This window comes from Anolis sagrei, chromosome 1, assembly GCF_037176765.1.
Source record: "Anolis sagrei isolate rAnoSag1 chromosome 1, rAnoSag1.mat, whole genome shotgun sequence".
NCBI classification, from domain to species: domain Eukaryota; kingdom Metazoa; phylum Chordata; class Lepidosauria; order Squamata; family Dactyloidae; genus Anolis; species Anolis sagrei.
In genome coordinates this window covers 70,515,505-70,536,459 of record NC_090021.1, presented here as the reverse complement: position 1 = coordinate 70,536,459, position 20,955 = coordinate 70,515,505, and the positions used below count along the sequence as shown (strand labels likewise).

General features: G+C 41.3%; 2 protein-coding genes across 6 annotated transcripts in view; one reads left to right on the top strand and one right to left on the bottom strand.

Moving 5' to 3' along the window:
* TIAM2 (TIAM Rac1 associated GEF 2) overlaps positions 1-15,534 on the top strand; it is a 96,782-nt gene extending 81,248 nt beyond the window's left edge. For both annotated transcript variants that reach the window (XM_067465909.1, XM_067465911.1), the window contains 7 exons: positions 1,398-1,577; positions 2,183-2,410; positions 8,406-8,464; positions 10,068-10,173; positions 11,488-11,575; positions 12,407-12,561; positions 14,364-15,534. In XM_067465909.1, the coding sequence (XP_067322010.1) occupies positions 1,398-1,577; positions 2,183-2,410; positions 8,406-8,464; positions 10,068-10,173; positions 11,488-11,575; positions 12,407-12,561; positions 14,364-15,004 (1,457 nt within the window). In that variant the 3' untranslated portion in view covers positions 15,005-15,534. The remainder of the gene's footprint in view (positions 1-1,397; positions 1,578-2,182; positions 2,411-8,405; positions 8,465-10,067; positions 10,174-11,487; positions 11,576-12,406; positions 12,562-14,363) is intronic.
* Positions 15,476-20,955, bottom strand: part of TFB1M (transcription factor B1, mitochondrial) — a 39,688-nt gene continuing 34,208 nt past the window's right edge. For all 4 annotated transcript variants that reach the window (XM_067465935.1, XM_067465930.1, XM_060753618.2 and 1 more), the window contains one exon: positions 15,476-16,017. In XM_067465935.1, the coding sequence (XP_067322036.1) occupies positions 15,774-16,017 (244 nt within the window). In that variant the 3' untranslated portion in view covers positions 15,476-15,773. The remainder of the gene's footprint in view (positions 16,018-20,955) is intronic.

The window sequence follows — 20,955 nt, the reverse complement described above, 5'->3', positions numbered from 1 at the left end:
CTTTTCATGGATTTAAATCTAGATGTGTGTGAGGAGGGGGGAGCCACAGGAGGGTTTTAAAGTGATGGTGAATCTGAAACTGTAAGAATGTAGAATGGTACCCCAAAATAGAATTAAATAGCTACTTTCAGATTTGAACTAAAATCCAACAGACCTCACGACCTCTGAGGATGCTTGCCATAGATGCAGGCGAAACGTCAGGAGAGAATGCCTCTAGACCATGGCCATATAGCCTGAAAAAACCTACAACCTACAACAACACACTAAAATCCTGCTGCGTAGCGAACATTTGAGTATGTTCAACTCTCCTGTTTGCAAAGTTATACTTGTGGAAATATTTATCTGAAAAAAATTGTGTGCCTCCTTTTATATATGAAAATGAGAGACAGCTTCAAAGGCAGTTTTAAAGCACTTATCAGAACATCTGCCAATCTTGAGCGTAAAATTCATTGAAGGTACCTAAAAGGAAAAAAGGCAACATCTAGTTTTAATTAAACAGGATGTGAATAGTAGCTATGGTGCACTGATACAAATCAGTACAACTAGATCATTGTACACGGAAATACAGGTTCATGTGATTCCATGGGGCTATTATTGGGAATCCAGCAGTATGAATACAGTATGGGAAGGAGTAACAAAAGATGTATAGAACATTGTCATTATGTTGTGCCCTCCTACTTATGTTGGTAACCTTAGCCAAGAGAGAAGTGACTACATTGATTCTTGGTACTACTGGCATATTTCTGGAGTAGTGTATGAATTGAACAGCAGGGATTATTTTCCCAAATGTGCTAGGGACCAGCAAAAAACCAAATCTTTCTTCCTCGAAAGTTTGTGAGGGCCCAGCATCCAATGGCCTGGGGACCACCACTAGACTAGAAGCAATCACTTACTTTGATCAACACTATTGATCAAGCAAGGGTGGGTACCTTTTGATCCTTCAGATGATGACGGCTTGCAATTCCAGTATTCTTCATTATTGGCTATTTTAGCTAGGATTGCTGATACATGCACTCGAATAATGTCTGGGGTGGTGCGTATGGGGGCGGGGTGTGTGTGTGCATACAACTGACACTTTATCTAGGACATAATTCAGAGTTCTGGCTGTGACCTTACAGTTATCTTTCTAGCTGTATTGTCTTTTTTTTAAATTGTAAACTGCCTTGTAGCCTAATTTTGGGAGAAATGCTGAATACAAATAAATTTTATTGTTATTCCTGTCCCTATTCTGGTGAGAAGCAGGCTGAAACTGCAACTAAAGCATCTCTGGTTTGCCATAAATGCTTTTCAATGTATCGTTGCAATCAAAACAAAATGGCATAAATGGTACTTACTTCACTGAACATTAATCTCTAGGATGCATTGAAATGTCACAATTTTTTTTTTGTTTTGTTTAGCCAAAACAGATAAAGCCTTTAAGGCCTTTCTGGATGATCACAACCCTACTAAGCAGCATTCCTCCACATTGGAGTCTTTTCTCATCAAGCCAGTTCAAAGAGTGCTGAAGTACCCACTTCTCCTGAAAGAACTGGTATCCCTGACAGACCCTGAGAGTGAGGAGCACTACCATCTCACAGGTATATCTTTCAGGAGCTCATAGCTATGGCTCAGTTTGAGGTGCTACTTAAAACCTTTTGGTGATGTTTGCATTCAGATCACACATTTAACATCAAGATCTGGGATGGGGAATGTTCCCTATAGACGAATTTAGACACCATGATAAATCATGGTGTATTGTGACTGGTCTAAACCTAACTCCTACACCACAACCTATGCTCACGTTCTGGTGTAGGTATGGGGATCTCCATATGATTTACTTCTGTTTTTGATTAATCACAATTTGTTATGTTCTCCAAAAACCAAATCAAAACACTGTTTTGAACCTCAGCTATGGTTCATTTTCATTTCCCTTGACATCACAATTTGTAATCCCCTCTTCTTTTCACCAATAAAAATATCCAAGAGATCTGGATGATTGTACATGACTGATATAACTCACTAAATTTATGGTAATTTCTGCAAATTGCACAAAATGGATGCTGTTTTTTTATCTTCAAGATTTCATTGGTTTTTTTCTCGCAGACTAGCATAGTCACTTCTCCAAAAAATGTAGGCTTTTAATAAATGCTGTCTATGCTTTTTAGTTGTCGGTTAAATTGCAGACTTGTTTTTAAAACCACAGAAGCCTTAAAAGCAATGGAAAAGGTGGCCAGTCACATCAATGAAATGCAGAAAATTTATGAGGATTATGGAGCAGTGTTTGACCAGCTGGTTGCAGATCAGAGTGGAACTGAGAAGGAGGTCACAGAACTTTCTATGGGAGAGCTCCTTTTGCACTCTACACTGTCATGGCTGAATCCATTCCCATCATTAAGTAAAACAAGAAAGGACTTGGAACTCACTGTGTTTGGTGAGTATATCAATTTTATGTGAAACCGATATAGTCTGGCATCTTAATAGTGGCATATTTTTTGCCAAGATGAAGATGACGGTGATTCTTTTTTACCCTCAACTGTGACGAAAGCCCCTTCCCCAACCATTCATGGCTGGAGGAAATCGGGAAGATATCAGAAGCACCTGGCTATGTCTTTGTAGTCCAAGGCTACTGAAATCTCCAGAAAAGCCCAGTTAATTTCTGTGGATGATGTCATCACTTTGTGTATAGCTACAGGGGCATTGCCAGATTCCACTATGAATGCCTCTGAGTGGAGGGCTCCAGCAGCTCTGCATTAAGGCCAGGGAGTTGTAAATGCATCATTGTTGCAGTTTGATAATTCTTGCAGAATTGCAGCCATACAATGCATGTAAAATTTTATATGTGAGATGTATCAGCTGGTAGGTGACCTGGAAATATAATGAATGTGTTGTCGAAGGCTTTCATGGCCGGAATCACTGGGCTGTTGTGCTTTATAATGATGAATGTGCTTTATAATGAATGTGCTTTAAATATACACATCTTGCCAGTGGAAACGATTAGTAACAAAAAATAGTAGTTATTGTATTGTCGAAGGCTTTCATGGCCGGAATCACTCAGTTCTTGTGGGTTTTTTCGGGCTATATGGCCATGTTCTAGAGGCATTTCTCCTGACGTTTCGCCTGCATCTATGGCAGGCATCCTCAGAGGGTGAGGTCTGGAGCTGGGAAAAAGGGGGTTTATATATCTGTGGAAAGACCAGGGTGAGACAAAAGGCTACTGTAAGATGGGCTAGGTGTGAATCTTTTCAATTGACCACCTTGATTAGCATACAATGGGCTGACTGTGCCTGGAGCAAACTCTTAATGGAAGGTGATTAGATGTCCCTGCCTGTTTTTCTCTCTGTTGTTTTAATTTTAGAATTTTTTAAAACTGGTAGCCAAATTTTGTTCATTTTCATGGTTTCTTCCTTTCTGTTGAAATTGTCCACATGTTTGTGGATTTCAATGGCTTCTCTGTGTAGCCTGACATGGTGGTTGTGAGAGTGGTCCAGCATTTTTGTGTTCTCAAATAGAATGCTGTGTCCAGGTTGGTTCATCAGGTGCTCTGCTATGGCTGATTTCTCTGGTTGGAGTCGTCTGCAGTGCCTTTCATGTTCCTTGATGCGTGTCTGGGCGCTACGTTTGGTGGTCCCTATGTAGACTTGTCCACAGCTGCATGGTACACGGTAGACTCCTGCAGAGGTGAGAGGATCCCTCTTGTCCTTTGCTGAACGTAGCATTTGTTGAATTTTCTTGGTGGGTTTGTAGATTGTTTGTATGTTGTGTTTCCTCATCAGCTTCCCTATGCGGTCAGTGGTTCCCTTGATGTATGGCAGGGACACTTTTCCTCTGGGTGGATCTTCATCTTTATTCTTGTGGCTTGTTCTTGGTCTTGCAGCTCTTCTGATGTCTGAGGTGGAGTATCCATTGGCCTGTAGAGCCCAGTTGAGGTGGTTCAGTTCATCTTGGAGGAGGTGGGGTTCACAGATTCTTTTTGCACGGTCTGCCAAGGCTTTGATGGTGCTTCTTTTTTGACTTGGGTGATGGTTGGAGTTTTTATGTAGATATCTATCTGTGTGTGTGGGTTTTCTGTAGACGGTGTGACCCAATTGTTGATCTGATTTGCGGATGACTAGGACATCTAGAAAAGGCAGTCTTCCTTCCTTTTCTATTTCCATAGTGAACTGGATGTTAGGGTGGATGCTGTTAAGATGTTCCAGGAACCTGTTGAGTTCTTCTTCTCCATGGCTCCAAATGGTGAAAGTGTCATCCACATATCTGAACCATATAGTGGGCTTTTTGGTTGCTGTTTCAAGAGCTTGTTTTTCAAATTGTTCCATGTAGAAGTTAGCTATGACTGGGCTGAGAGGGCTCCCCATAGCTACTCCATCTTTCTGTTCGTAGAATTCATTGTCCCACTGAAAATAGCTGGTGGTGAGGCAATGGTGAAACAGCGCCGTGATGTCTTCTGGGAACCTCTGGTTGATGAGTGCCATGGTGTCTGCAACTGGGACCATGGTAAATAGAGACACTACATCGAAGCTGATCAGAAGAAGTACGAGCGGAAGCAGCAAGGATCCTGAAAAAGGCAAAACTCCCCTCCAGTAACATTACTAGGAAGGAAAGAGAAGCCATTCGAGACCTAAATTCAGATCCTGATATCCTCATTCTGCCAGCAGACAAGGGGAATGCCACAGTCATCATGCATACAGAGCAATACAAGGAGAAGATCAGAAAACTCCTGGACCCTACCATATACAGAAAGCTTAAGCAAGACCCAACTTCCAAAATAACCAGAAAAACCAACACTCTAATTAAAAACTCCTCCATCAACTTCGACATACGACAGCAGCTATGTAAATCGGAAGCCCTTCCACCCAGGCTTTATGGACTCCCCAAAATCCATAAGGACTCCACCCCACTCAGACCAATCGTGAGTGCCATTGGGTCCCCCACATATGACTTAGCCAAATTTCTTGCTGCACAGTTACAAAGCCACATGGGGCTCACAACACACTACATCAAGGACTCAGCCCACTTCATTGAAAAAATCAGCAATCTCAAGCTAAATACAAATGATAAACTGATCAGCTTCGATGTAGTGTCTCTATTTACCATGGTCCCAGTTGCAGACACCATGGCACTCATCAACCAGAGGTTCCCAGAAGACATCACGGCGCTGTTTCACCATTGCCTCACCACCAGCTATTTTCAGTGGGACAATGAATTCTACGAACAGAAAGATGGAGTAGCTATGGGGAGCCCTCTCAGCCCAGTCATAGCTAACTTCTACATGGAACAATTTGAAAAACAAGCTCTTGAAACAGCAACCAAAAAGCCCACTATATGGTTCAGATATGTGGATGACACTTTCACCATTTGGAGCCATGGAGAAGAAGAACTCAACAGGTTCCTGGAACATCTTAACAGCATCCACCCTAACATCCAGTTCACTATGGAAATAGAAAAGGAAGGAAGACTGCCTTTTCTAGATGTCCTAGTCATCCGCAAATCAGATCAACAATTGGGTCACACCGTCTACAGAAAACCCACACACACAGATAGATATCTACATAAAAACTCCAACCATCACCCAAGTCAAAAAAGAAGCACCATCAAAGCCTTGGCAGACCGTGCAAAAAGAATCTGTGAACCCCACCTCCTCCAAGATGAACTGAACCACCTCAACTGGGCTCTACAGGCCAATGGATACTCCACCTCAGACATCAGAAGAGCTGCAAGACCAAGAACAAGCCACAAGAATAAAGATGAAGATCCACCCAGAGGAAAAGTGTCCCTGCCATACATCAAGGGAACCACTGACCGCATAGGGAAGCTGATGAGGAAACACAACATACAAACAATCTACAAACCCACCAAGAAAATTCAACAAATGCTACGTTCAGCAAAGGACAAGAGGGATCCTCTCACCTCTGCAGGAGTCTACCGTGTACCATGCAGCTGTGGACAAGTCTACATAGGGACCACCAAACGCAGCGCCCAGACACGCATCAAGGAACATGAAAGGCACTGCAGACGACTCCAACCAGAGAAATCAGCCATAGCAGAGCACCTGATGAACCAACCTGGACACAGCATTCTATTTGAGAACACAAAAATGCTGGACCACTCTCACAACCACCATGTCAGGCTACACAGAGAAGCCATTGAAATCCACAAACATGTGGACAATTTCAACAGAAAGGAAGAAACCATGAAAATGAACAAAATTTGGCTACCAGTTTTAAAAAATTCTAAAATTAAAACAACAGAGAGAAAAACAGGCAGGGACATCTAATCACCTTCCATTAAGAGTTTGCTCCAGGCACAGTCAGCCCATTGTATGCTAATCAAGGTGGTCAATTGAAAAGATTCACACCTAGCCCATCTTACAGTAGCCTTTTGTCTCACCCTGGTCTTTCCACAGATATATAAACCCCCTTTTTCCCAGCTCCAGACCTCACCCTCTGAGGATGCCTGCCATAGATGCAGGCGAAACGTCAGGAGAAATGCCTCTAGAACATGGCCATATAGCCCGAAAAAACCCACAAGAACTGAATAGTAGTTATTATTTAGTATTCAATTCCTTTGACAACAAAAAAATCCTGAATCGATGTTATTGCAGTGATTTTTTACAATGTGCCTTATGGCATTTTGGTAAGATAGTTCAGTATTAAAGTCCCTCTTTGGAGAGGATAAAACACAAGGGGGCAATAAAATACTCAGTGTTTCAACAGCGAGCCATCTCTTCTTCCAGGATTCTCTTTTTATTTTTTATTTTCCTCCTGAAAAGTCACTTAGCATTCCTTTGCTACTGAGCATGCTCAATCCTAAAGTAGTCTTCTTATACACTCCCCATTTAAGGCTTTAACAATTTTGGAAATCTTGAGGCTTTTTGGTGGAAAAAGCTATGATGCCAAGTTTATTTGTTTTCAGTTGTCTAGATCCACATGGTCAGCAACTTGCAAATATAATAAATAAATAAACTTGCAAATATTATAGCTCTAAAATGAATCAATACCACATAGATTTTCTAAGCAGTCACCATATGAGGGCAGTAATGCTTCAATTAGCTGTCTGGAACTGTGATGTATGGCTCATCACAGTTATGCAAATGTCTATACCACTGAGTTTGAGATATGTGTATCTACATATTATAAAGAACTTACGATACTCTTCTTCTCCAAGTCATATTGATGAGTATCTAAACACACTCTTTGCTACTATAGTTCACTTTTTTGTTTCATTTTGCAATCTCTAAAAAACTTGTCCTGGAATCCTTTTCATACATCTATACTTCCTACTAGAAACTACCAAATTTGTTCCTCCAATCTCAAATATGAATTGGTTTATGGAACTCACTCTTAAAAATGAACAGAAAGTGTATACAAACACTGATAGCACATATAACATGTCTTCAAGGTCACATTCCCCCTGAAGACACAGGTCCGCAGTTTGGGAGTCTTCCTGAACTTGGCACTGAACCTGGAGAACCAGGTTTCAGTGGTGGCTAGAAGGACCTTTATACGATTAAAACTTGTCTGCCAACTGTGCCTGTTCCTTGAGAAGCTAGATCTGGCCACGGTGGCACATGCTTTAGTTACATCCCATCTACATTACTGTAATGTGCTCTATGTGAGATTGGCTCTGAAGAGTGCTCAAAACGTTAGCTGGTCCAAAGAACTGCAGCCAGGTTGCTCACTGAGGCTGGCAACAGGGAGCAGACAACCCCCCATTGCAACAGCTTCACTGGCTGCCTGTTTCAGGGCGCAATTTAAAGTGTTGATTATGACCTTTAAAGCCTTAGACAGTTCAGGTCCAAGCTATTTGGCTGACTGCATCCCCTTCTAAGAATCTGTCCACATCCTGAGATCTTCAGGAGATGTCCTTCTCTCAGTCCCACCTCCTTCTCAAGCTTGGTTGGTGGGAATGAGAAAGTGAACCTTCCTTCTTGACTCTGGAACTCCCTACTCAGGGAAGCCAGAATGGCCCCTGCCCTGCTGTCCTTCCAATGGCAGGCTAAAACCTTTTTATGCGGACATGCTTTTAAAGATGAAGGTGTTTAAGATCTAGGCAGAGAGTGCTGTGGTTTTTAACTTTGAATATGTTTTGATGGATTTTAACTGAATCTTTAGTGTTGTTTGTGTTTAATTCTGTATTAATGTTTGTATACTTGTATATTTTAAATTGTATAGTAATGCATTATGTCAAGCCGCTTTGAGTCTTCTTTGAGGAGATAAAGCAGGGAATAATAATAATAATAATAACAACAACAATAACAATAAAAAGCCTTGTGCAAATGTCAGCAACTGTTTTGTTCAATTTGTGATGGGTTTTTGTTTATATCAAACACAACATTATTTTTAAAAGCCAATTAATGATTTTTCATTCATTTTTATGGGTTAACATATTGGCTAAATAATCAGTAAATGTTCTTTTCTTTCTCTTAGTGTTCAAAAGGGCTGTCATTCTGGTATACAGAGAGAACTGCAAACTCAAGAAGAAGTTGGTAAGTTTTAAAGTCCAGACTAGCATTATCTCTATATATTAAATATATATTTATATATTAACAACCCTTTGTTGTAGTTGTTACTAATATTCCAGGCAGTTCTCAAACACTTGCCAAAATAGAAGGGTTTTTAGTGCATGTGATAGTAAAAAAATGTCTAACCTCTCTGGCAAGGGACTTCCAGGGGCTGGAAGGGCGTCTTGTGTCCCTGCCAGATGTTCCTGTGAAGTCGATGGGATAGAAAGTTTTTTGCAGATCTCAAGATACACACAGGCTCCAAAGGAATCTTCAAATAACTGAGTAGTATAAGCTATGTAGTTCAGAACCATCACTTTTAATTGTGCTTGGAAACAAACCAGAAGCCAGTAGAGTTATGTACACCCTATAGTCTGCCCAACTAACATCTGTTTGCAGCTCTGGATCGGCCAACATTTCCAAGCAGTCTTCAAATGGATCTACCCCCTTACTATAGTAATCCAAACTTAATGTAACTATTTTCATTTACAAATTAGGCTTTAGGTTATTGTCAAAGCACCTGCTGCAGTTAATATTAAGACAGCGAACTTCTTTGTGGTAATGCTAGTGAATTATTTAGATTGGGAAGTCATGTACAATACTTTGGTTAGGTGAGTGAAATGAAGAGTCATATATATATATTCTTTTTTTACTGGATGAGCCCATATTCTGTTGTGCTTTGGGCGAATGGGGAACTTCTTGCATAAGGAGGTATTGAATATCTCCTTGCACAAGCATCCAAACATTGCAAGCACTGGCACAATTAGGGGTTAGCAAGATTCCAGCCATAGGGCTGAACCAGGAAATAGTCATGACTGTGGGTCAATTTTGAGTTCAAATGATTTCTTCCACTTATTTTATTGGTTCTTCCCTAAGCACAATTGAGTTTGCATCTAAGTATTATAGGCTCTCCTCCTGTGATGTTTTACACCAAAAGCTCAGAGACAATGAGACCATCAGTAAATCTGAGACCTCCTCTATGAGTGGGGACTATTCTTTGAGTAGGACTTGATTCATATGAGTTTTGGATACATCCCATTTAACTGGAAGTTTATTGATTTCTGTGTGATAATGGTCTGAATTTGGTTGGTAGCTCTAGTTAGATTGAATCCACTGAACTAAAACTGGCTGGAATTCACTTGGAAACTTGAAGCAAACTTGTGTCTGCAGGAAATAAAACTGAGCATTTTCACAATGTATGTATTCAGCAAAGTGCGTTATGCTACTACATAGAGGGAGCCAGCAAACTGACTGTTGAGCATGGGGACCAATGCACAACAGGACAGATGTGAGCTGTGACATTGGCAAGGGAGGTGCCAGTATGAATCAGCAGGTAGCATCATGTTGCATATCATCAGAGTTCAGTAATGTAGTTCCTTAGCACATCTACTATGTAGCAAAATATATGTGAAGATATGCAATATAGACCATAATAGAGAATTATTTATGTGGTCATTAGTTGATACAGTGAGCCAATTCTAATTGGAACTAGCAGTAGATCAGGCTTAGTGTTTTACGGATACAGATCTTGTCTATCTTTTAAAAAGGCAGCAACACTAAAATGTTTTTTTTTCTTTTTCTTTTCAAGGCAACCAATGTCCGTACTACCCATAATCATGGTGATCTGGACTTGTTTAAATTCCGTTGGTTGATTCCTTTGTCTGCACTTCAAGTTCGACTGGGAAATACAGCAGGTTCCTATTGTTGTTATTTTCTTCAACATTATGTATTGTTACTGCTTATCTGGAAAGCTTGTCTTACCACTTAGAACAATCTGTAATTACTGTTGGGCAGAATTCTCTATGGATTTGTATTAACTAGGCACATCCTTCTGGTTTGGCCTCTCAAAACCTGACAGAAACATCATTCAAACATCCTCTGACAGTTGGCAGAATGACAGTCTTTCTCCTCATTCTGATGATGCTAGGTAAAGTAAGTTGAACAGTGAGTCACGGTAATGGCAATGTCAAAATCATGACTAAGTACTGATTGTGAATGCAAAACAGTTGTGGTTAGGTAACTGTTTTGTATATGTGATCACGATTTAGACATGATTGTGACATTATTATCTCTTCCCCACAAACTAATTTACCAAGTGGAATCCTGTATAAGAAGAAGAAGGGGATTCATTCTGGTGACCATCAATGCACAGCTGAATGCTTCTGTTAGGTTTGGAGGGGTCAGGCCCAGGAAATGTTACTTACCTGATTTCTTAGTTAATTATAAACTAATTCAGATTTCTGACCAACATTTTTTCTCCGAACACTTTGTAGTTGTAAAGTACATCAATAAAGAAAAGAATTTAAATTGAGCATGGCATGTAATTGATTCTGCCTTTCTCTCAAAATTGGCATCACTATTTTAACAAAAATTATTAACAGATATATTTAGTTAGCAAAAACATTTATCACTCCCAAACTTAGCATACAATTTCCCCCACTTGCAAACAAAAATTCTACTCTTAAATGGGATCAAAACTTTTTTAAAAGATTTTCATTACATTAATCTTTCTTGATGTTCAAATAACATGTTTCTTACACATGGCAGATGTTTTTTTGATAAGTAACTTTTTTCGGGTTTTAAAATATGGTTTAAGAGGACTATATGTGTCCTGTCGACTTAGTGACCCCATGCCTTTCATGAAGTTCTAGACAAGGATTACTCAGAGGTCATTTAGTGTACTCTTTCCTCTGAAATGTCACCTACAGCATCTGGTATTTGTTGTGTTTCCTATTCATGTAGTAACAGGGCAGACTCTTCTTAGTGTCCAAGATAAGATGGTGTCTTTAGGGTGTTAAGGTCCTCTTTTAACAAATTACAGTATTCTATATTTGAATCGGAGGTAAGCATTTTTATAGGAAAACCTTAATTAATAAAACAGAATTAAGTCTCACCATGGGCAGTAGTTTTTGGATGACATTAAAGCCCTATCGAGGCCCCTTCAGTCTTCCTATTAAAGGCTAGAATCATTATGACATATTTATAATCTAATTTCTTTCTACATGCAGGAACGGAAAACAACTGCATTTGGGAACTAATTCATACGAAGTCAGAATTGGAAGGAAGACCTGAAACAACCTTCCAGTTATGTAGCAGGTAAGTGGATAATACAAAGATAACAGTCCCAGGTGTATTCTTTTCCTCTTCCTCATCCCTCCTCAATAACCTTATTAGACAATTTTTCAATTATTTTATGTATCCTTCAGAAATAGCATGACAAACTGAATAGTGCTTGTTTCTCTAAAATTGACTGTGACACTGCTCAGGGAGTGGTCAAAAGAGAACTGATGGCGGTCTACTTTTCAAAACACACACAGTGGAGGGAGAAGTAAACCCTGGTTAATGATGTTAAGTGGCTAGAGCAGGGATTCTCAAACTTTTTCAGTTGCGAAGCCCTTTTTGAAGCAAAAATTTCTTATGGAGCCCCAAGAAATGTTTATGTATTATATTATATATTATATTATATATGATGTATATATATCGGGCATGGGCAATTTTTTTGACCAACATATACTTAACAGTATTCCAGTGGAAGATCCCAGGGGCCATCCAGTCCAACCCCCTTCTGCCATGCGGAAAAAGCATACCCTGATTGGTGGGAGGGAAATAGGGTTTGGAAGCCAACAAGGGGAGGGGGAAAAGATCTGGATGGTGAAGGAGGTGATTAAAAAAGGCTTTTGGGGGTGAGGGAGGTAGGAAAAAAAGAATTTTGGCGGTGAGGAAGGAGGGGGGGAGCAGGAAAGAGGAGGGAAAACTTGGAGGGAAGCGCGGAGCCCCTCAGTATGCTTTGTGGAGCCCCACTTTGAGAACCACTGGGTTAGAGAATCAGCATCAACGGCTCACACCAATCTTCCATATTAAAACGGGAAATTTAAATCTGAAAAATTGCCATTGTCATAGATCATAACCAATTTCATCCATTTATAGTGACTGTGAAAGTAAAACCAACATTGTCAAAGTGATTCGTTCAATCTTACGAGAGAACTTTAGGCGTCAAATAAAATGTGATCTGCCTTTGGAGAAAGCATGTAAAAACCGGCTAGTTCTGCCTAAGAATCGAATTCCTGTTTCAGCAAAATTGGGTAAGAATATATTTCCTAAATCAAGATTTTGATCCATAATATGTTCTGATTTTATCTAACCATACTTACACAATCCTCATTGTCTGATTTTGATTGCGCAGCTTGGGAAGTGCTAGTTTCTAGAAAAAAACCTATTTGTCAACAAATAGGGGTTTTTTTGGCCTAGAAGGTAAAAGTTAAAAGAAGTTGTGTGGGAGTCATGAACCTTCCACAAGGATGAGCCTGAGGATAAAAATTGGAGTTCTCACTCTGAAGCTACAGGGAGAGTAGGATTCTTCTCAGCCACTCTTGCTCTAGTCTGTACCTGCCTGCAACAGGCATAGTAACTGCAGCTGCCTCTAGGGTCCCCTTGCTGAATAGGAGTGAACAGCAAAAATGGGAAAGTGACTTCGCCTGTCTTACCAACTGCCACCAGCATGTTAAAAAAAAGCATAGAGCTATAGGTCTGGTCACCAAAATGAAAATCTTAAGAAAAGGGGAGGTTGGTGAAAAATAACATCATCTCTGCATGCTGTTTGGAAGAAGCCTTAAAATGGTCTCTAAAAGGATGAAAATGTTCTTGCACACTTGTGCAAGGCTTACCTGATTTGGCTTACCTGGTACTAGCTGAAATATTTAGCAACTTTTGCATTTGGAAGATAATAAAGGGCTGGGGAGACAGAGACTTTTAGTGTGAATTTGCTGCAGTATGTCTGCAATAAACAAATCAGTAATGCCCAAACTGGTTGAAAATGTAATTCCAACTTAGCAATTCTATGGTAGATATATATGCCTGCTTACCACAGACAAGGTAAATAGCAATTGCCCTGAGAATTACTTAGTAAGCATGAATGAACCTTGGAGGAAAGCAGGCACCCTGCATTATCAGCTATTTCAAGCACATTTTTTAAAAAATAGATTGGTAAGTTTGGCTGGTGAAAAAAGGGGGAAAATCACTCCTCGATGCAATTTGGAAGAAACTTTCAAAATTTTGAAAAAGTTCACAATGTTTTTGGTTGTTATGCAAAGTTTTCCAGACCTGGTTATTCCATTTCACATGTGCGTAGCGTTAGGTCAAAACATGTTGAACTAGTGTTTTGTACGGTTTAGAAATCTATCCCCACTTTTCCCATATCATTTCTACCTCTGATACCAATTTTTCTGTTAAAGAAGTAATGCCCTGGAGTGTATCTTCGTCATTAATTGAGGTATACCTGTATAAGACTTCTCAATCCATACCTGCCTTCCTTGAGCCATGAAATGGATAGTTTTGGTGCTGCTTTCTGGAAATGGCTCCCTTTCCGATATCTTGCCTGAAGGGCAGGTGATGTCTGATCCATCACCAGACATCAGTGGCTATGAGATCTCAGTTCTTGCCAGCTCAAACTTGGATCCTCTTTGCTTAGCAGTTTGTGCTTCCATAGCATAGGGGTTGGTCCAGTGTCATTTCAGTGGGTGGGAAACTCTGCCACTTGTCACAACCCATCTGAAGACTCTAGGGAATCGGGTTATTTTGTCACAGTCTAACATATTATAGTCTTATTTTGTGAACTTATTTTGTTATCCCTATAACATATGTGCATGGTTGAAGTCACTCCAGCATCTAAATCATACGTTAAATGCTGAAGGACAAATTTGAAATCTCCCAGTTACTAGGGACTCGGGGCTTGGCCCCATGTAAGCTGCCCCAAGTCCCTTCGGGGAGATGGAGGCAAGGTATAATAATAAAGTTATTGTTGTTGTTGTTGTTATTATTATTATTATTATTATTATTATTATTATTATTGTGGTTGACGACAATAATCTTGTGTTTTCACTGGCAGCTTCCTCAAGATCCTTGAAGTTACTAAAGAACTCTCCCAGTAATGAATGGAACACGGATACAGCCAAAGGAAATGAACTGGATTCGGATGACTGCAGCCTGAGCAGCAGTACTCCAAGCAGCAGCTGCCATACCACTGACAGCCTCCTGGAATCAAAAAGTTCCTCCCCTGTGAAGCACCTTCAGAACTGTGCCTCCGATTTCTCAGACAGCCCTGTCAAAGAATCTGACATTTTAAGTGATGAGGAGGATGACTATCAGCAGATTGTAAAGAAAGGCAGCCCCACAAAAGACATAGAAATCCAGTTCCAGAGACTTCAGATTTCTGAGAATGCAAGCCATGATGCCGAGGAAAAGTATTGTTCGGAGAAAGAGAGTATGGATGAACAGAAGGGAGGAGAGCATCCTAAACTAGTGCGTGCACACTTTTGCCCCATTAAGCGCAAGGCAAACAGTATAAGGCAGGATAAAGGGATGTTACTGGCAATGCAAGAAAGGCACCAGTCTCTTGACACTCATCCTGATGCTGGAAGTTTTGACTTGAATTCTATTTTAGAAAGGGAATTTAGTGTACAAAGTTTAACCTCGGTGGTTAACGAGGATTGTTTTTATGAAACCGTAGATAGGCATGGGAAGTCCTAGTTTCCTGAACGCTGGTGTTTCCCCCATCCCACAAGATTTTATTTACCAGTACATATTTTTCCTCAAACAGCTGGTTGTTATAAATAAGAACTGTTAGCTCTTCCATTTAATGCACTACTGTGTTTTCCCACAGAATTAGTTGTAAAGGCTTAAGTTATTTTAATTTATTACAGAATAGACAAATTAGATTGAGGTGCCCTGTAAATTAATTCTGTAAATTAATCTATAGCTTTTGACAAAAGTCAGATTACATTTTTAAAATTATGAAAAAGGGGGATAAAACAGTATGATCTACATCATTTGACAAGAATGCAAACAGCTTTGTTTGACCATTTAAGTTTCAGTTAAATTTTGCTTTATTTAAAGCAGAATTAAGTTATTTTTATTCATTACAGAAAAAATAATGTTGCACTATGATGTAATATGTTGTTTATACTTGATTTATATATATGTAAATATGGAAGTCTGTACTGTAATCTTGTATTTTTATTTTCTCTACAAGTTTGTACAGTAAAATGTTCAATGATGTAGACATAGTCTCTGTATCACATTTATTTTTCTGAAGTTTTGAATTCTGTATTTTGGCTTCCAGGGCATTTTAATCTTTTTCTATCACTTGATTGTACTTGGAATCATTTATGCAGGAGCACACTACGTCTTCCTTCTGTCAATTTCACATAACCTTTAGAGTCAAAAAGTCTTCAGAAAATTTCACTTCAGTCAACAAAATCAATTTTACTTCTTGGCTGACTTTTTTTTAGAAAATTGACTATATCCAGTCATCATCTGATGTCCTTTTAAAGTTCTGCTTTTTTCTTCTTTTCTCTCGTAGTTCCTCTCTATAATTATATGCAAAAAGACTTGGGTCTTCATCACACATTTTCCTATAGACATCACAAAGATTTTTAAAATGAAACATGGAAAGCTGAGCTGGGCGTAGAGTTGGATCAACATCTGCCAACATGAGCATTTGTTCCGCTTTTTCTAAACGTGTGGCTTCTGGAAATAAAATTCTGAAAGATAATAGTGGACATGATAAGCAAGGGAAACTGTAAGAAAGGATTAACTAACATTGTTTCAATTTACTTCAATGCCACAATTAGTTAATTCACTGTTGCCACTACTAATCAATTGCAATAAAATGACCATAGACTCTCATTATATGATGCTTGCAAGAAAAATATGATCCATTACTTTCTAATATAAGGACACTATTACAATGCACATCTTTTCTCCAAATTTCTAATTATAGCTAACAGGGTGCATTGTAAGTAAGTTCCCCATTGCTGCCAAAAGGCTATCCGCCTACCCGCTCGTTTTCGGGAGGCACACGAAAATGGATACAGGGGGTCTACCAGAATTCAGCCAGCAGAAACAGATCAAAGTTCAGCCAAAATGCAAAAGCCTAACTTGTACTTCATTTGGATAGTACTGCTGAGTCTGGAGATGTGTAAATGAGTCAAGGGTGCTTCACTGTGTTTAAGCTGTAGCTTAGAGAACATGGTAGTGGCAAGGCTCTGGAAATGTCAAACCAGTATAAGAAGTAGGGCAAGAGCTTGGGACAGAAACAAGCAGCCTTTGAAGGCAATGTCAGAGGGTCTACATATGTAAAGTTACATACATGATTGTAATGACTGACTCTTCAACAGGAGATTATTTTATTCAGTTACATCTACCTTTTCTCCAGTATCTGGAACTCAAAGTGGCTTGAAAAGATGGCATAGAGTTCCTTATCACACGCTAAAAGTTCTCAGGGAAGTGCACTGGAACTATTTCGGGAGGCGGAGAACTCTGCTTTGAAACTCTGCTTTGAAAGAAATGCCTGCTTACAAAAAGGGCTGCTCATGGGAGTGACTCATGAACAAGGGCTTCCTCTCAGGTAAACTGCAACTGAATCCTGACTGTAGATCTAGAAAGTCAGACTTACTAGCCTTAGTCTTAAGCCGAGTTACTGAGGCTCTAGTTTCATAGGCTGTTGGTATATTCCTCAACTGTAACGCACACTTTAAAAGCAAGTTTTCTGTGAAAGTGGAAGCTATTTCCTAGCACAGCTACTACAGGGTGACAGGAGAAAACAGAAAAAAGGGATACTGTCAAGAAATTAAACTGTCCTACTGGCTCACACATTGTTTGAGAGACAGTTTTCTGTCCTGATGGCAGTATCTTTCTCTGCCTCCCACTATTCTTGCTGCTCTGCACTTCCACTAGAAAAATGTGTTATGCTGGGAGTAATGGACTGTTACACTAATCATAGGTCACGAGCACATAGGACATTTAATATTGTTTTAATTTAATAAGTACACTTATTTGGACTCCCAAAGTAGCTAGGCTACTTGCATGGCTCAGTGTAGCTCAGGAGTTCCATACGTAGAATGACCCAATGCTGATCTATCATCCCCTCAACCTACCATATTGCTCCAGAAATCCTCTCTCATGGCCATGTATGTCTGGAGAAATAAAGATTGCTTACCTGTAACCGTATTTCTTCGAGTGTCCATCCGTAAAATTCGCACCTATGGGTCTTCCTGTGCTCCTGCGCAGCAATCCGGACATTCTAGAGATTTAATGAATATTTAAATGATTTTTTAAATGCAATATAGGCCCCGCCCATCCCCTGCCCCCCTGGTATAAAGGGCCGGAGGCGTGGCTTGGCCGGTAGTTCCCGAGCGCTAAATAGCAGCTATATGGGGCATGACTGTGGGAAGGACGGGCGGGTTGTGCGAATTTTACGGATGGACACTCGAAGAAATACGGTTACAGGTAAGCAACCTTTATTTATTCTTCGTGTCCTCCGTAAAATGTGCACCTATGGGTGAATAGCAAGCTACTGACCTGGAGGTGGGTCATGCCACACAGGAGAAAAGAACAGCTCTGCCAAAAGCGGCATCTTGCTTTGACAGTATGTCCAGTTTGTAGTGAGATGCAAACGTCGATGGCGTGGACCATGTTGCTGCTCTGCAGATCTGTTCCAAAGACACCCCTCGTAAGAAGGCTTGGGAGGTGGAAACTGAGCGAGTCGAATGAGCCACCAGATGAGGCGGAGGTTGTTTTCCCGCCAACTGGTAAGCAAGGTGGATCGCCGAGACAATCCATGAGGCCAGCCCCTGAGAAGTGACAGGGTGGCCCAGAACGTCTTTCCTATATTTTAAAAAGAGCTTGGGCTATTTCCTATAGGAAGCAGTCCTATGTAGATAAAAGGAGAGGGCCCTTTTAACATCCAGGGAGTGAAGAGTGATTTCCAACTGAGGCGTTGGGTTAGGAAAAAAGGCCGGGAGGATGATGTCTTGAGACATATGGAAGTGAGAAACTACCTTAGGGAGGAAGGTAACGTCTGTCCGGAGGACAACTTTATCGTCATGGAATCTGATATAAGGTGGGTCCGACCGAAGGGCCGTGAGCTCACTGACTCTTCTAGCAGAAGTGATGGCCACCAAGAAAGCTGTCTTCCACGAGAGGTGGGAGATATCATTAGAGGCCATGGGTTCAAATGGCGGTTTTGATAATTGAGATACACTAATTCCAGGCTCCACTGGGGGGAGGGGAGGGAGGAGGGGGGGTGGGTATGTTTATAACCTTTAAGAAACAACTGAATAAAGTAATTCTGAAAAAGGGACTGCAAGCCCCTTTGTCTCCTGTATGAGGAGAGTGCTGCTAAGTAACATTTAACCGAAGATAGGGAAGAGCATTTGTTGGAGAGGTGTACTAGGAAGTCTAGTATAACCGGTACAGGGGCTGAATATGGATCGCATCCAGCTGATTCAGTAAATGCCTTAAACCGGGACCATTTATAGGCATAGGATTTTTTGGTAGCCGGTTTGTGGGCTGCCAGAAGTATACGAGATACCTCTTCAGATAGATTTAATGTGGTCTGATCCTCCATGCCGTTAGGCGAAGGGATTGGAGGTCTGGATGGAGCACTAGACCATTCTCTATAGTGAGGAGGTCTGGGGTCTGCTTGAGGTGGAGGAACTCCTTGTTGGAGATTTGAAGTAGAGGGGCAAACCAGTGTTGTCTGGGCCACCAAGGTGTGATCAGGATACAATCTGACTTGTCCTAAATTATTTTGGCTATGACTGGGGAGATTAGTAGAAGGGGTGGGAAGATGTATAGGAGGCCTGGGGACCAATGGAAAAGGAACGCATCTCCGAGACAACCTTGGGATGCGTGAGGGTGGAATCTCGCGCAATAGAGTGGGCACTGGTTGTTTAGAGGTGACGCAAAGAGGTCTATTCTGGGCGTGCCCCATTTGCGTATGATGAAGTTGAATTGGCTTGAGTGGAGGTGGTTGTTTTTTGCCGTCCTGCTGAGGGAGTCGGCCAGAGTGTTTTCTTGTCCTGGGAGGTGTATGGCTGAGAGGAGAATATTCCTCTGAATGCACCACTCCCATATGCGCATTGAAATTGTGAGGAGTGTTTGTGAGCGTGTTCCCCCTTGTTTGTTGATGTAAAATTTGACTGCTGTGTTGTCTGTCACAATCTGAATCATGTGGTTGGATATGATGCGGACAAAGGCCCGGAGGGCTTTCTCTACCGCCATTAACTCGAGGGCACTGATGTGAAAGCGGCGGTCCTGGTGGGACCAATGGCCGCTGACTCTGAAGCCCTTGAGGTGTGCGCCCCAACCCGTGTTGGAGGCGTCTGTCGTTAGGGACATGGAGGGACGGGGTTGATGGAATGGCATTCCCAATTGTACATTGTGTCGATTTGTCCACCATGAGAGGGATTGAAGGACATTGGGGGTGGGTATAGGATCCACGACTGAGAGTCGTGGAGGGGGTCGAAAGACTTGATGAACCAGTTTTGGAGGGGTCTCATCTTGAGACGGACGTGAGGTGTGACGTTTGTAGTAGAAGAGATGTTTCCAAGGATAGATTGGATAGCCCAGGCTGAGGCTTGTTGGGACCGTTGAAGGTTGGAGATGGCTCGCTGGAGGTTTAGGAACCGGTCTTCTGGAAGGAAGGCTCTTTGGAGTGTAGAGTCTATGATGGCTCCTATGAATTGGATCCGTTGTGTGGGTTGAAGGAGAGATTTTTCCTGGTTTATGACCAGACCGAGGTCCTGTAAAAGAGATAAGGTGTAATGAGTGTCGTTATTCAACTGGGATTTGGAAGAAGAACACAATAACCAGTCATCCAGGTATGGAAAGACCATTATGCCTTGTTGGCGGAGATGTGCGGCTATGACCGCCATACATTTTGTAAACACCCTTGGGGCTGTGGATAGGCCAAAAGGGAGGGAAGTAAACGAGAAGAATTTGTGTTGTATTGCAAAGGTGAGGAATCTACGATGTGATTGTCTAATTGAGATGTGGAAGTAGGCATCCCTCAAGTCAACCGTTGCCAGCCATGCTCCCTTAGGGATGAAAGGGAGTATGTTAGGGAGAGTGACCATGCGGAATTTGCGTGGAGTGATGAAAGTGTTGAGTTTACGGAGATCGAGAATGGGGCGTAGGCCCCCATCCCTTTTGTCTATCAAAAAGTAGCGGGAGAAGAAGCAGGAGCTAGCTTCTTGGCAAGGGGTAGGAGAAATGGCTCCCTTGTGGAGTAGAGAGTTTACTTCTTCCCAAATGGTGAGGGAAGGCTCGGTGAGGAGGACATGTCCTACTGGGGGGCAGGTGTCAAATTCTATCGCGTATCCCCTGTCGATGATATCTAGCACCCAGGTGTCTGTAGTGATAGATTCCCAAGCTGGCAAAAAGTGATGAAGTCTGTCTAAATAAGTGAGATGCTGAATGGTGGTGAGGGGGAGAGGGGTGGAAGGGGAGGTCGTGCTAAAAGCGGCGTTTGTTGTTGTTTGAGGGTCTGGTACCACGGTACTGACCTCTAGAGGGAAGTTGGGGGCGTCTTGGAGTTGTAGAAGAAGCATATGGTCTCTGTCGTCCTCTATAGTAGGAGGTGTTGAAGGGTCTATTGTAGTACTGGGGGCGATAGTAGTAAGGGCCCCAACGTTGAC